Genomic DNA, 15,604 nt, shown 5'->3' on the forward strand with positions numbered 1-15,604 from the left:
ATCTAATCTATTAAAATGTCATGTGCCTTAATTGCACACATGTTACAGCTTTGTGAAACTTTGATTCACAGATTTGGTTCAGCATATCTCTAAATTGAGCCAACTTTCCTACTGCTTTAGAAAATGGAATCAAATGGTCAGATCTGAAGGGAAAGGATTGGGAAAACCAAGTCGAAAACAATGCTATAAATTGAAATGTTACGTTTAATTGGGTTTTTTTCCCCCCAAACTGATTTGAATTGTTAAGTTGAATTAAATTGGTATTTCTAAGTGAATCACAGTTTCAAACTGAGCTAGAATCAATTTCCACACCCTAATAACCATCACTGCTAGATTGATATTATTGTAGACGCCCTTCAAAACAAAAGGTTGAGAAACATTGATCTAGATTGCTACAGCAAACCTCCTGGATTATGGAAACTTTGTACCGGTAGCTCATTAAATGACACTTTTCCAAAATTCTTGTAAAATCTCATTAAAAGAGAGATACTTTGCATTGAATGCTGCATGTGTAAGATAAGAAAATTTCTTCTCTTAACCCAGTGGTTCTCAAGTCGTGGGGTGCCCCCCCCCTGGGGAGGGGGCGCAGAGTGATACCAGGGAATATGCGTGGGTCTTCTCAATTGATTCTCCTAATCAAAAACAGGCTCCAATGAGTTCTATGGGACTTACTCCCAGGTAAGTGGGTAGAGCAGCCTTCCCCAGGGGCATAACAGAAAATAATTGAGAAGCACTGCCTTAACCTAATTTGTCTTATATTCCTCTTTATTCTTTGGTACTGGACAAATGAACTAGAAGAAAGTATGTCTGCAGATATGGATATCATACCCTTCATTGGTGGATGAAAACAACAAGAACAGAAGAAGTTTGTGACAGCTGTCAGCCTGGATAGCTTCAAAGTAGGACAGCCTGGATAGCTTCAAAGTAGGATTAGACAAATTCATGGAGTCCAAGTGTATTGGTGGTTATTGAAATGGATGTCCAAGTGCCGCCTCTATGTTGGTTGAGGCAGGCAGGATTCCCTTGGGTACCATTTGTTGTGGGTCAAGGGAAAGGGAGGGTCTTGCCTTCTCTTTCTGCTCAAGATCCCCATGTACAATTGGTGGGCCACTGTGTGACACAGAATGCTGGACTCGATGGGCTTTGGCCTGATTCAGCATGGTTCTTCTTATGTTCTTAAGATGGACTATAATAAAAGTTCAAAATGTCCCTAGAGCCAAAACATTTTTTTAAAGATGGAATTTGGAGTGGGGTATACATGAGTCCTTGGCATTCATACACATGTAATTTTTAAAAGACATTAGCTGTTCAAAATCCATCAAACAGTGAAGAGTCTTGCTATTTCATTGTCATATCAATGAAGTAAGATATAGAAATTATAAACATTACTAGGGAAATTGGAGTTCACAATTTGGCCACTCGATAACAGGAGAAATACCTTGCTGATTGCTCCTCAAGAAAGATACGGAATTGTTCCAAATCTAGCCTGTTTTCAAGCAATTTCAAAATGGAGTATGATTTGAAACTTTCAGAATATTCTGGTTCAATGGATTCAACAAGTCGAATAGACTCAGACTTCTGGAGAACTTCTTCAACTGCCAAAGCCTAAGGAAAAAAATTGTAGAAGATTATGCTCATGTTTCCTGGTTTCTTAGCTCACGAAAAAATGTATTTCTTCTTTGTTTTATGCAGTTTCATTGTATTTCAGGATCAAAGATTAAAGGACACCTCTGCCTGTCCAGATCTGATGAAAGATAATATCTGTATCATCTTTTGCCATTAATAAATGGCTTTATGTAGGAGTGACAGCTGACTACAAAAACTAGGGTTGTGTAGCTACATAAGAGAAATAGCATTGGCACCACGATGATTGCTGTGATTTTAAAGGTATATAGCCTCGAGTTGTGGCTCAAGAAAAGATCAGATATTGAATCTCTCAACACAAGATACGAATCTAGATCACCATAGCAGATAGAGCTAGAAAATGGGGACATGACTTTTAGAAAGTGATCTTGCATATTGCACATATGTTGTCCATAGCACTATTTGGGAGCCAAATTGTTGCTTTGAAATTGGCCATTTTGTAACATCATGCTTTCAAAGCACTTTTCTTAAAAGAAGACTAGTATGTTGTGTTCCGTTGTCCTCTCTTCAATGGACTTCTTTGGTTACATTTGCTGGGAATTATGAGGGTTGAAGTTCAACACATTGAGAATTTCCAGAAGTTTGCCTTAGGATATGATTTAATAGTATAACTATTTCCTTATTGCTAGAGAAAAGAGAAAGTTATGGTTTTCTTGTGATAAAAATACTATTGTATTATACTACTATTCAAGAATATGCCCAGCATGTGTTTTATGGTCTATTGTATGAAATATTGTTAACTGGTTGATGCTATGTCAGTACATATGTGAGAAAGAGCAATGAATGTGGCATTTTGGCTATACAACTAAGATGACAATGAAAATCTAGTGAGATCTACAATTCATTTCTCATAGTACTTTTTAATATAAAGCTGGAGGTTTTTCTTTTTGGAGTGAGTCACCAACTGCTTATTATTAATTCCTCCAAACTGACAGATAGAAAACAATAGTCATTTGCATTTGATAATGCAAAGATAAAATTCCCCCTTATTGGAGTTGTATGTTTATTGTTCCACTATCTTACCAATTAGTAGTATGAGTAGCAATAGTATGGATATTGTTGGTTTTCATGGTGAGCTTTTTCTCATGACACAATCACTATACAGTGATGCCTCATCTTACAAACCCCTCGTCATACAAACTTTTCGAGATACAAACCCAGGGTTTAAGATTTTTTTGCCTCTTCTTCCAAACTATTTTCACCTTATAAACCCAAGCTGCCGCCACTGGGATGCCCCGCCTCCGGACTTCTGTTGCTAGCGAAGCACCCGTTTTTGCGCTGCTGGGATTCCCCTGAGGCTCCCTTCCATGGGAAACACCACCTCTGGACTTCTGTGTTTGTGCGATGCTGCAAGGGAATCCCAGCAGCGCAAAAACGGGCGCTTCGCTGGCAATGGAAGTCCGGGGAGGTGGTGTTTCCCAGCAAGGGGAGCCTCAGTGAAATCACAGCATCACAAAAACACAGAAGTCTGAAGGTGGGGTTTCGAGGACTTCTGTGTTTTTGCGATGCTGCAATTTCTCTGAGGCTCCCCTCGCTGGGAAACCCCACCTCCGGACCTCCGTTGCCAGCGAAGCACTCATTTTTGCGCTGCTGGGATTCCCCTTCTGGGATTCCCCTGCACCATCGCAAAACCAGGGAAGTCCGGAGGTGGGATTTCCCATGGAGGGGAGCCTCAGGGGAATCCCAGCAGCGCAAAAACGGGTGCTTCGGCTGGCAAAAGGAGTGAACAAGTTTTGGGCTTGAACGCATTAATTGCTTTTCCATTGATTCCTATGGAAAACATTGTTTCATCTTACAAACTTTTCACCTTACAAACCTCGTCCCGGAACCAATTAAGTTCGTAAGACGAGGTATCACTGTAATTTTGAAGCCAAGCAGCAACTGGCTGGTATGGAAGTTAATGTTTGCAGATTAAATGTTTTGTAATTTGATTGATTTGATTTTGATTTTATTGGATTTGTATGCCGCCCCTCTCCGCAGACTCGGGGCGGCTAACAACAGTAGTAAACAGCGTATGACAATCCAATATAAACAGTTAAAAACCCCTATTGTAAAACCAAATGCAGAACTGCACCGTGTTAAAAACGTCATAGATTTCTCGAGAGGCAGATTTGCTGCCGCAGAGAAGCACACAGGGTTAAGCGCTCAATACGAGGCAAGAATTAGGATGTTGTTTTTGTTAATAGGTGCTTGCCTTTACCTCATCCTTCTTGGAAATGCCCTCTGCATGCAAAGCCTTCAGCTTTTTAAAGTACACGGAGTCCAGCTGTCGAATTTCTTCCACCAGCTCCACCTAATAAAATAATAAGTTCTGTCATCCACTCAGTACACATCACAGAAAGAACGATGAAGGGCTGGGAGAGGAGAGCTGCCAATGACAGTGGGTAGAAAAGAACCACACTTGCCAGGAACAAGACAGATGTTTAGGAGACATATCTCTGCGTGCTGCATTTTCCCCAGACCAGATGATTCAAGGAGAATACTTGCTGAAACAGGATAAAGCAAGAAATGTTGTGTGCCGCCATTTGGCCCCTCCAGAATCAAGAAAGACTTGTGGAGCTGCTTCTAGGTAGTTTTCTTTATTATTCCTTATCTATTGTGTGTCAAAGTTCCAAGGTTCCAGCAGAATCAAAACTCCAAGGCAGGCAAATTCCTTAAATAATAGATTTATTAGGTGTCGAGGATTAGTTCAATCCTAGGTGATATTCCATTATGTTACCGTATAAGGTAAAAGAAGCATGTTAAACAGTAATGAATGCTGAGCCATAGGATGTAAACTGCAACCTGATTGGGCTAGAGCATTATAAAATGCAAAGCAACTTTACAATGATTGTTTGTAAAGTTTTATTTTATTTATTTATTTATTCATTTGTCCAATACATAAATACATAGGAAGAAAATAGACATGTGATAATATAAAAGAGGGTGAAGGTGAACTTAGAGGAGAGGATATATGAAAGGAAGAGAATATATAGGATAGTTGAAAAAAAGGAAAGACAATTGGACAGGGGACGAAAGGCACACCAGTGCACTTATGTACGCCCCTTACTGGCCTCTTAGGAACCTGGAGAGGTCAATCGTGGAGAGTCTAAGGGAGAAGTGTTGGGGGTTAGGGGTTGACACAATTGAGTTCGGTAATGAGTTCCAAGCTTCGATAACTCGATTGTTGAAATCATATTTTTTACAGTCAAGTTTGGCGCGGTTCGTATTAAGTTTGAATCTGTTGTGTGCTCTTGTGTTATTGCGGTTGAAATTGGTCTGTTCAATTACAAAGGAAATCCTAAAGCTTAAGGAGGAAAAACATAAATAAAACTTAACCTGAACGAGAAAAAATTCAAAACTTGCATTATGCTCAACAGACATAGAATTGGAAAATAAAAATAGAAGAATGGATTATTAACGTGAACAGAATAGCTGGCTGATCTCTAAACAGGAACATTCTGCAACATTTACCAGAACTTAATATTAAAATAGTTGTAATTAAGTAACTGAAAAATATTTTTTTCCTTTAAAAGTGCTATTCTTGCTGGCAAAAAGGAAGAAGTAATTGCTAATATCACCTCCTTTGAACTGCTGGTTGGGAAAAATCATTTTAAATAGTTTATTCAAAATACAATCTGAAGAGTATAAAGATCACTGATAATATTGTCTTGTTCTGCAAAACTATCTGCCTACAAATGACCCTGTATCACTTTGTTTTGTTTGATTGGCATAGCAATACGCCTTCAGTTAAAAATTGCCAATGGCAGTCTTTTTACCTTTGAGCAAAGAATTTGGGAGGAATACAGGAAAATGAAAAATGTGTATGTTTGCCTAATGATGGTGGGAAATGGACTAAAGTCAAACAAAGGAGATGCTAAAATTGAGGTTAAGTCATAGTTAGGAAGATCAAGACAGGCTTCATATGGAAGGGTTATATACATGGTGGATAGTGAAGGGCGTTAGTCTTCGGCGCTACCGGTGCACCCTACGAGGCCTTGCGGGCGCAGGCGTGTCCAGTGGGCACACACGCGCCCATTGGGGCAAGATTCAGATTCTGCGAATGCGCAGAAAATGAAATCTCATGTGAGGACACGTGCAAATGACAGTTTGGCTATTTTCACTGAATTTTTTTGCTTCTGCGCATGCGCAAAAGCAAAAAACCCAGTGAAATTGGCCAAAATCTCATTCGCGCTAGCATCCTCACACAAGATTTCTCTTGCTGCGCATGCACAAAAGCCAAATCTCGCACAGGGCATAGGTGTGCATGTCAGGGATGCACAGCTCCGCGCATTCCCATTTTTCCAACCAGCAGCCCATTATTGATGTCGGAGCAAATACTAACAATACTTCAATTTTAATATTTATATTTATAATATTTATAATATAATTATGTGTGTAATGTTGTGCATTAAGTGTTTGAATTTATTAAGCAAGCTGTTTCCACCAAAGTCTGCTTTGCAGAGCGGGAAAATAAAGAGCGCTGATTGGTTCAGCTAGTCGGCAGCTCTGTATTTAAAGAGAGACTGCCAGGCTGGTTGTTTGCTGGATTCACTTTAGAGCTGTTAGTCATAAGTCTGCCTAACAGCTACGAAAACTCAACATGTACTATTAATGTAATATGTAACTAATATTATCAATATTACCACTATTATTATATATCAAAACTAAAAATACCCAGATGCCACACTGTTAATGTATTTAATACTTGTGTGTGTGTGTGTGTGTGTGTATGTCACATGTTTTTTTTGCTGAATTTAAAAATTAAGGGAGACTAGGATAGATCTATTTCGGCCTTATTTTGGCCTCATCAGCTAGCCATACCCACTGGGACTTGAACTTGCAACCTTTGCCTTGTAAGGCAGAGAATTATCCTCTAGGCTACAGTATCCAATCCCTTCAGCTCTGCACCAGGGAAGGGTTACATATTTTTGTGTCAAATCGCATACATACATACATATATATATGTATGTATGTATGTGTGTGTATGTGTATGTATATTTATGTACACTGCTCAAAAAAATAAAGGGAACACTCAAATAACACATCCTAGATCAGAATGAATGAAATATTCTAATTGAATACTTCGTTCTGTACAAAGCTGAATGTGCTGACAACAAAATGAAATTGATTGTCAATCGGTGTTGCTTCCTAAGTAGACAGTTTGATTTTACACAAGTTTGATTTACTTGGAGTTATATTCTTTGTTTAAGTGTTCCCTTTATTTATTTATTTTGAGCAGTGTATATATATATATATATATATATATATATATATATATATATATATATATATATATATATACATATACATATATACAGCAATGGGCAGCCAAAAGTTTTACTGCCACACTGTGGGTGTAGCTTATTTTGTGGGTGTGGCTTGATAGTCACGTGACTGGGTAGGAGTGGCTTGCCAGCCATGTGACCAGGTGGGAGTGGCTTGAATGATCATCATCTTTCAAGTGAACTGTTATTGCCGCATGATGCCTTTTCATCTCAGCTGTGGGCCGAGTGAGGGATTCGCGAGGGGAAAATAACCGCAGCCCAGAGTGCTTCAGCCTGGCGTGGCTCTCCTGGCCTTGAGAGATGGCCACGTGTGGCTGGAGCAGAGCCGGGCAGGAGAGAGGGAAGCTCGTCTGAGGTCAGGAAGGAGGAAAGAGGAAAAAAGCGAGGAGCGCACAGCAGCAGCAGCAGAGAAAAAAAGGAGAGCGGAGCCGAGACCGGTAATCCAGGAAGTTACTGCCACCGGTCAGCTGGAGCTGTACATGCAGCTTTATTTCCGCCAGTGGAACTGCGTTCCACCCCATCCTGCCTGCTGCCCACCCCTGCATATATATCCCTTGCTCCTTCTCTCCCTCCTTCTCTCTCTCTCTGTCTCTCTGTCTCTCTCTCTCAAGACAGACTTCATATCCTCATAGATTACCTTCTCATAGATTTCTCGGTCTTCCTCTATCATCTTCACCCATGGAACCAAAAGAAGGGCGAGGATATATTCTTCTACTGGGTCAAAAAGATCTTCAAAGGGTGGGTCAATTCTTTTGTAAATCTCATTTTTTGTAGTCTGTTCCACCCCAATATCCAGAGTAGCAGAAGGAGCAATATAATTGGCATAAAGGAACTGTGTTAGATTAAAAAAGAAGAAGAAGAAATAAATTGCTGAACAATTATCCAGTGCAATAAAAGTTCTGTTAAAATGAAAGATCAAAAATATGATTGTAGTATTATTTGAATTATTTTTTATTGTGTATCTGTATCTAATAACTGCAAAATGTAGTTTCTCCTTTCTTCCCTGTTTATATTCTCTGACGTTTTTTATTTTATTTTATTCTCCCCAACTCCCCCTCCTCCCCAAATGTTTTCCTTGATCCTAAGACTGGTTAATGCATAACTTTCATAGCGTTATGGGTATTTGTGAACGAGATCCAGATAAGTACATGTTACGTATTGTTGCAGACACTGTGATTTTTAAACAAGGACACTTTGACGCAAAATCTTGCAGTAGATCTTAGTATACTGTTCTGAACTGAATAAATGCAAGAAAGTCTTGTTTAAAGAAGGAGCAGTAGCATGGGGCAGGGTAGATTAAAATCTGTCGGATATTATAGTTACATGGAAAGTTTCTTTAAAAAAAAACACAACAGAAGCGGTTTTAGAAAAATGCCTCTGTGTGTGTGGTCCAGTAGTAAAATCCACTTTAACGTCATAGTTCTCTGCCATTTCATCCTGCAGCACCTTCAGAGCATCTAGGCTGCAGCTATAAGTCATCATTGTACCTTATTTTGCTTGTTTTTTGATTGGTAAGAAGTTCCAGGGTAAAGTTATGCCGGCCTTGTTTCCTTTGGAAAAAGATCAGTCCTACCAATGTTTTAAAATACTGACATTTATTTATAGCTACCCAGGTCGAGCACAGGGCTGCTACATCAGAGAAAACAATCTGCACCACAAAATGTTCTTAGCTTGTCCTCCTCAAGTCTGCAATTTCTCTTCCCATGTACACATTATCTAAAACAACATCACTCTTAGCAAGCAGTTGCCTAACAGCTGACAACAGTCATTTCCCTAATAAGATCTTCAGCAACATTACCAAGGTTATTGAGACACTTGTGGGCAACATTCTTGAATCAATTACTTTTTTTCCTATTTCATCACCTGTGAAACAACATTTGAGAACTGATGAACCAATGTAGTTCACCTTCTGTGAGTTGTCAGTGTGAAAAAAATGTCATGCAATACATTGAAACTGCCAGGCTGCAGATGTTTGGTTTTTTTAAAAGAAATTGTCAAAGAAAGTACAGTGGTAAGTCTACTTAAGAACGCCTCTACTTAAGAACTTTTCTAAATAAGAACTGGGTGTTCAAGATTTTTTTGCCTCTTATTAGGAACAATTTTCTACTTAAAAACCCGAGCCTGGAAAAATTTCCCAGGAAATTTGAGAGCAGCACAAAGGCCCGGCCAGTTTCCTGCCATTCTCCCTTTAATCCCGGCCATCTCGGGCTTTTCTGGGCTGCCAGAGGAGCCTTTCGGTGGCACTTAAGGAGGCTTTGGCAGTCCAGTCGGTGAGGACCGACATACAAATCTAATTATTATTATTATTATTAATAATAATAATAATAATAATAATAATAATAATAATTTATTAGATTTGTATGCCGCCTCTTTTCAGAACTTTATGGAACTTTAAAAAAAAGAGAGGGAATGCTATGTTACATTTTTTAAAAAATTATCACAATATCAAAATGTGAATGTTTTCAGAGACTACCGTGTTTCCCCGAAAGTAAGACAGTGTCTTACTTTCTTTTTACCCCCAAAAGCCCCACTACGTCTTACTTTCGGGGTATGTCTTACATTGGAAAAAAATTGAAAGGGTCGCGTTCCCGAAGGCATCTCCCCAGAGTCCAGAAGGGCAGCCGCGGGACAGGAGCCTCGTGAGCCCTTTTCCAAGTTCAACCTCAGGGCTCCAAGTGGCGTGCACGCATGGAGCCACAGACGCGTGTCGGGGAAGTGTGTGTCTGGAGGGGAGGAGCCGCTCTGCGCAGTTGGGCAGCCCCACCTGCCTGCCGGAAAGGAGGCGGGCGAAGGAGGGCGCAGCTCCGGCTGCTCGCCTCAGAGCTGGTCGGCCTTGCTGGCCGCTTGCAGCCGAGCCTCGGCAGGACTCGGTTGCTGGGACGAGCGCCTTCGCTGCAAGCCGCCGCCCAGTCGGCTCGCTTCGGACCAGCGCCGTCCTTCGCTTTGCCAAGCCGGGGAAGAGGCAGTGGCGCCGCGGCGAGGCGAAGGCGAGGGGCGCGCAGGGAGCTTGGAAGCGACGTCATTGGGCTCCCCCCCGGCAATACCCCCGTGTTTCCCCGAAAGTAAGACATATGTCTTACTTTCGGGGTACGGCTTATATTAGCCGACCCCCCTGAAACCCCCGATACGTCTTACAATCGGGGGTGTCTTACTATCGGGGAAACAGGGTACATACTGTGATGAATAAAAATACAATGATTTTACAGTATTGTATTATTCTGTATGAAGGCTGTGGAGTTTCTTTAAAGACATGCAGACCAGCATAACAATTATGCTCCTGTCAGCTACAAAGCATTTTGTAAAATTGGATCTGAAATATTACACAGCACCATTATTTAATAAGGCATCTATATCCTTTTGAATAAAAACACCCCAGAGTCCTGTTTACAATGACATAAAAACAATTTTAACAAAACAACCAAGAACAGCACGCAGAGTCAATATTTAAAAACCAAAACATAACAAATATTTTCTACCAGATATAACAAATGCTTGTTAGAACAAACAATATTCATGAAAAACAGCCAGGGAAGACAGCAGCGAACTTTGTGGGTCAAGATGTTCCATAATAGGGCTGCATTTAGGAAGCCCTCTTTTTTTTCAAATTAGTGAATAGTGATTGTCTAACCTACATGGGGTCCAGAACAGAGGTGGGCTGCTAAGGTGGAACGGTCACGTGTGCCTGCCCTTGTGGCTCTGAGTGCTAACGGAGTCCAGGTAACAAAATCGTGCACGGACACACAGGGGCGCCATGGGCGCAATTTCGCTACTTGCCCAGGTGCAATAGCAGAATTGTGCTGGACTCCACTAGCACTCAGAACCATTGGGGCGGGCACACATCACCGTTCCACCTTAGCAGCCCACCTTTGTTCTGGACCCCATCTAAGTAAGACGATCACTATTCACTAATTTGAAAAAAAAGCGGGCTTCCTAAATTATTGCAGCCCTATTATGGAACATCTTGACCGTCACCGTTCCATCTTAGCAGCCCACCTCTGGTCCAGAATAACAGCTCTCTTAAGAACTGTTGTGGTTAGCTCTGGCCCAGCTCCTGCCCCAAGGACTATGGATGTGGGGGAGACATCCACATGCTGCAGGCCTGTTTTGCCCCCGGTGGAATCTGATGATGAAGGCTCCTCTGACCAAGAAGACAGGAGTGACAGGGAGGAGGAGAGTGTGGCAGACAGCTCAGAAGGAGATCAATTATCTAGCTCCTCCTTGGATTCAGAACAAGATACAGCCATGCATGCGGAGAGCGATGCATAGGCAACAACAACTGAGAGATTATTATCAAAGAAAATGTGGCCTGTGGTTGGGTGGGGCTGTGGTAATTAGTGAGGCTGCTATAAATAGCAGCCTGTGGGTTTGGCCATTGTGGAGGATTATCTGATCGTTGTGTTTCGTGACTGCTTTATTGACTTTGACTTTTTGTGTGTGCTTATTTTCCCCCGCTTTGAAACTAAACCAGAGCAAAGTGTGTTTCACTTTGTGAAAGAAGAAGGACTGTGAATTACCTCACAGCTGCAAGCTAAGTATCACAGAACTGATAAGGGACTTGTATAAATCACCAGTTTGTTTGGAGACAAGTGCTCTTTGCTATACCAAAAGAGGGCTTGGTTTAAGTGAATTTTCATTATAAAGAACATTGTTTTGAATTTTCAAACGTGTGTGTGTCTGAAATTTGTACCTGTGAATTTTTGGGAGGATTCTACCAGAGAGCCCGACAGAACAAGAACAGACATATTAAAGTTGGAGCAAATAGATTTTTAAGAAGCAATCCAAGCTATTTCCCACTAACTATCCCAGGACTCTAAAATAGAGATTAAGAAAAACCTCCTCACAGTCACAATCCTGGCACTGATCTTGGGTTGTTGCACTGGTGTCCCAGCCAGGATTTCCTCCAGCTGGCCAATGAGAAAATGCAAAGAGGGGGGAGTAGCTGGCACCCTTCCATTGCTTCCTTTCCTTGCTATATTTGCTTTTGCAGGGTGGGGTGGGGGTAGGAGGGCAAGGAAGGGACTCAAACAATAGCAGCAGCAACATGAGGGGAAATACAAAACTACCCCTTGGAATGAAGGATGGAGACACGTTAAAAAGTCTACGGGTCTACAAGTCTACAAAATCTAATAAATAAATAAATAAATGTTTCCCCTGAGCCTTCTCTTCTCTAAGCTCAACATGCCTAGCATGGTTCATATTTAATCTGTTTCCCAAAATCAAGACAAGCTTTGAAGCATCAAATGGAAATAGCCAAGCAGTTCTGATCTCAGATCGATGCAAAGACTGGCAGGGGAAAATCAAACAAGGAGCTTATGATGACACTACGATCCTTGTGATGCAAGGGTGGTGGGTTCTAATCTCGCTGCCGGTTCCCTTCCTCTCGCGCCATGTGAGCGCATTTCATGGGCACAAAGTGCACAAGGTGTACACACACATACGCAGTGCTGGAAAAAAAATCAAAAAATTCCAAAAAGAAAAAAGCTGAAAACAAGATGGCAATACATGCGCAGTGCCAGAAATTTAGTTTCTGTGCATGCTCAGAAGAAAAGAAAATCCAGAGGGAAAAAATTTTAAATCACACACACCAAAAAAAGATGCCAGCATCCACAGACTGGTACCGACTGAACCAATTCCATGATGTCACTGTGACATCACAAGCGGGTTGTTATTGATTGAAGCGATAACCTCTGTTGTGATGTCACTTGTCACTCAGATCAGATCCTAAAGCTCAGAGCTCTTCACTGATTTTAGATGTCCAATAGAACAGTGTGATGGATGAGATGGACTTGGTCTGATGGGATTGCAACTCGGTGAAAAAGCACATCATTTGCCATTAGTTGACTATTGAGTGCCAATAAATCTAATGCACTTTTTCCTTTTTCTTAATTGTGAGAGCTCTCTATTATAAGTTCAATTCCCATTCTGTTTATGCTTTCCAGTTTTTTTTCTGGAACACTGAAACTTTCAAATGGCCTTTGTATAGGATAATACTCCCAACAATTATTGTAGAATAGTCCATTACATAGAAAATATGTTTTAAATGGTTGCCTATAAATGCTGCAAAAGTTCATACAAAAGTCACAGTATATATAATAGAATATCAGGCTTCATTTATTTGGTGATTTCGTTTTTTTACTTCGGTAAAAGAAGAATGTTTTTTTCTATACTGCCTCTATATATTTCTCTATAATATAAAAATGTATTAAGAGATGGGCCTAAAGCAACTTCCAGATGTGGATTCTGTTCGGGTATTGCATCTTTATGTAATTTATAAGAGCAAAATCTGGAGACAATAAATCCAGCTCTCTTTTCCCCACGCCCCTTCCTCACACTCCCTTCCCCACTCCCATTTCAGGATTTTAAAATCCTGAATCTAGGAAAGTAGATATGCATTAATTCATTTAATAAAATCATAACTTTTCATCAAGTTTCAATTTTTAAACTCAAACTTTATAATTAAATCAAGCGTTAATTCTTCTTGAGTTAAACAAGGAGCTTAGTTGTATGATTAGCCAAACAATGTCAAAAACTTAGATCTATCTTACTCAAACACAATTCAGAATATTGTACCTGTATTATTTTCTAGCAGTTTAATTTCTATCTACAGAACAATGCATTATATTTTTTAATATATAAATTGCCTTTGCTACATGAGTGGTAACTGTCTTTCATTTTTCTACTTCTAAACAACATTTTCCTCCCAGGGCCAATTCCCACATATGTTTGTTGTTTCCAATTCAGTTTGCAATTTACTATATGTACTTATAGCAAAATAACCACATGCATTCCTTTCATTATACACACAGTGGTTCTCTCTCTGGAATACATTGTCTTTTCTTTAATATATCACAATGTTAAGACAGATATAAATCAAAGAAATGAAAAGGATTAATAGAAATCAAATTAAGTACTTGTTTTAAGTGACGTTATGACTCTAAATACAAAAAAAAAGCTATTTTAAAAAATTTGGAGGAACAATTTATCTGGAAATGTCTGTGTAATGTACAATGATATGAAGAACACCCTGAAAGACCTCAGTAGGTGGTAGATTTTGATTGATTTTGCTTGGGCTCCGAAGCCAAACAGAATTGGTTCTAGTTATTATTTGGATTGAGCATCACCAAGGAATTCCAAGAATGTAGGCTACATTGGAAAATCAATCAGTCTATTTGTCTGTCCATGTATGCATCCATCCTCCATCTATCCTTATGTCGATTAATTCACAGCAAACCACTTCCATACCATTGCCAAGAAAAATGCATGGACGTGTCCTTGAAGTCATCAGGATTCAGAAATTATTATTATTATTTATTATTATTTATTGGATTTGTATGCTGCCCCTCTCTGCAAATTTGGCTCAAAAGATATTTTAATTATTATCTCAATTTGGAGTACTAATCCTATAAACAGCAATAACAAATTAATTCTCCAAATAATTATTCTCATGTAATCAAAACTATGGCATCCACATAAAGAGAAAGAGACATTTAAAATCTTGATAAACCCAAAGTGCACAGAAATGGAAAAAGGCTTTTGAAGAAAAATATAAGAGGAAAATCAAAAAATAGGGGGAATCAAGATTTCATTGGCTAAGGAAAACTAATATTCTTGTTTGGGGAAAGTGAAATGGAAAATATGGAACGAGCATACAATGGAAGATGACTCGACTCAATGACTGGGAGTTTAAACAAAAAGATTTATACTGTAAATATTTAGACCATTGTTTTGCATATCCTACTTATTTCTATGAAACATAAACCCCAGGGATCTCTCTGGATTCCATTGTCATTTCTTTTTGTCATGAATATGTGTTGATTATTTAAACAATTAATTCACTCCATGTTCAGAGTTCAAGGAAAGTTACAGCATAAATCATTCATATAAAAATTGAAGAAATGAAGAATCTGTTAGAAACTCAATCCTAGTCACATAAGTCAACTCCAAAAGAAAGTGAATGCAATATTTTCCACAGAGGGTTAAGAGGGCTTCTTACAGCCTTAACAATAAACAAGGACAAAACAAATTCTTTTTTTATATATATGTAGCATTTGAATATTGGCTTTGGTTTGCCCTGGTATGCACTCATTCCATATATTGTAAAATCCAGAAAAAAACATCATAAAAAGTACATTGCTAATATTAAAGAGCTGCCTTACATCTTTCCACATGATGGTTATTATTAAGATGAAATATTTATGTGCAGCCTTTCACCAATGATTTCCTTAACATTACTTTTTAACATTTTGATTCCTTCATTCAAAAATATTTATATCTGAAATTGTCCAAGTAAAATGTACTACTTGGATAATAGGAGGTAACAATTATAAAATAATTAAATTAGACTCAACAGTTATCCCGTCATTCTGCCAAACTAAAATGAACCAGCATTAAAACAGAAGATCAGCCATTGCAAACTCAGTACAAAACTTGCACTGATACCGAATGGTTCCACTCAAATAGCTCTTAGAGTTAACCAACAAAAATATTATGCAGTTATTTCAACTTTTTAAAAGAGATAATTTAATGAAAGAAACAGAATGGGCAAAGCAATGAGAAAACAAGGAAGTGGAATTGTCCTAATTCAGGAAGGATGGAGCATGCTATCTAATTTCTGTCCTAAAATTCTAAGTCTTACAATGCTGAAATTTCTGCTCAACAAGACATATTTAGTATTGCCATTGAATGATGGCTCA

The 15,604-nt window shown here is 39.4% G+C and overlaps 1 protein-coding gene across 2 annotated transcripts in view; it reads right to left on the reverse strand.

The window, feature by feature from the left end:
- RGS22 (regulator of G protein signaling 22) overlaps positions 1-15,604 on the reverse strand; it is a 119,687-nt gene that overhangs the window by 35,053 nt on the left and 69,030 nt on the right. For both annotated transcript variants that reach the window (XM_070748112.1, XM_070748113.1), the window contains 3 exons: positions 7,549-7,743; positions 3,845-3,937; positions 1,439-1,605 (listed from right to left, as the gene is read on the reverse strand). In XM_070748112.1, coding sequence (XP_070604213.1) covers positions 1,439-1,605; positions 3,845-3,937; positions 7,549-7,743 — 455 coding nt within the window. The remainder of the gene's footprint in view (positions 1-1,438; positions 1,606-3,844; positions 3,938-7,548; positions 7,744-15,604) is intronic.

Source organism: Erythrolamprus reginae, chromosome 3, assembly GCF_031021105.1.
Source record: "Erythrolamprus reginae isolate rEryReg1 chromosome 3, rEryReg1.hap1, whole genome shotgun sequence".
Classification (NCBI taxonomy): domain Eukaryota; kingdom Metazoa; phylum Chordata; class Lepidosauria; order Squamata; family Dipsadidae; genus Erythrolamprus; species Erythrolamprus reginae.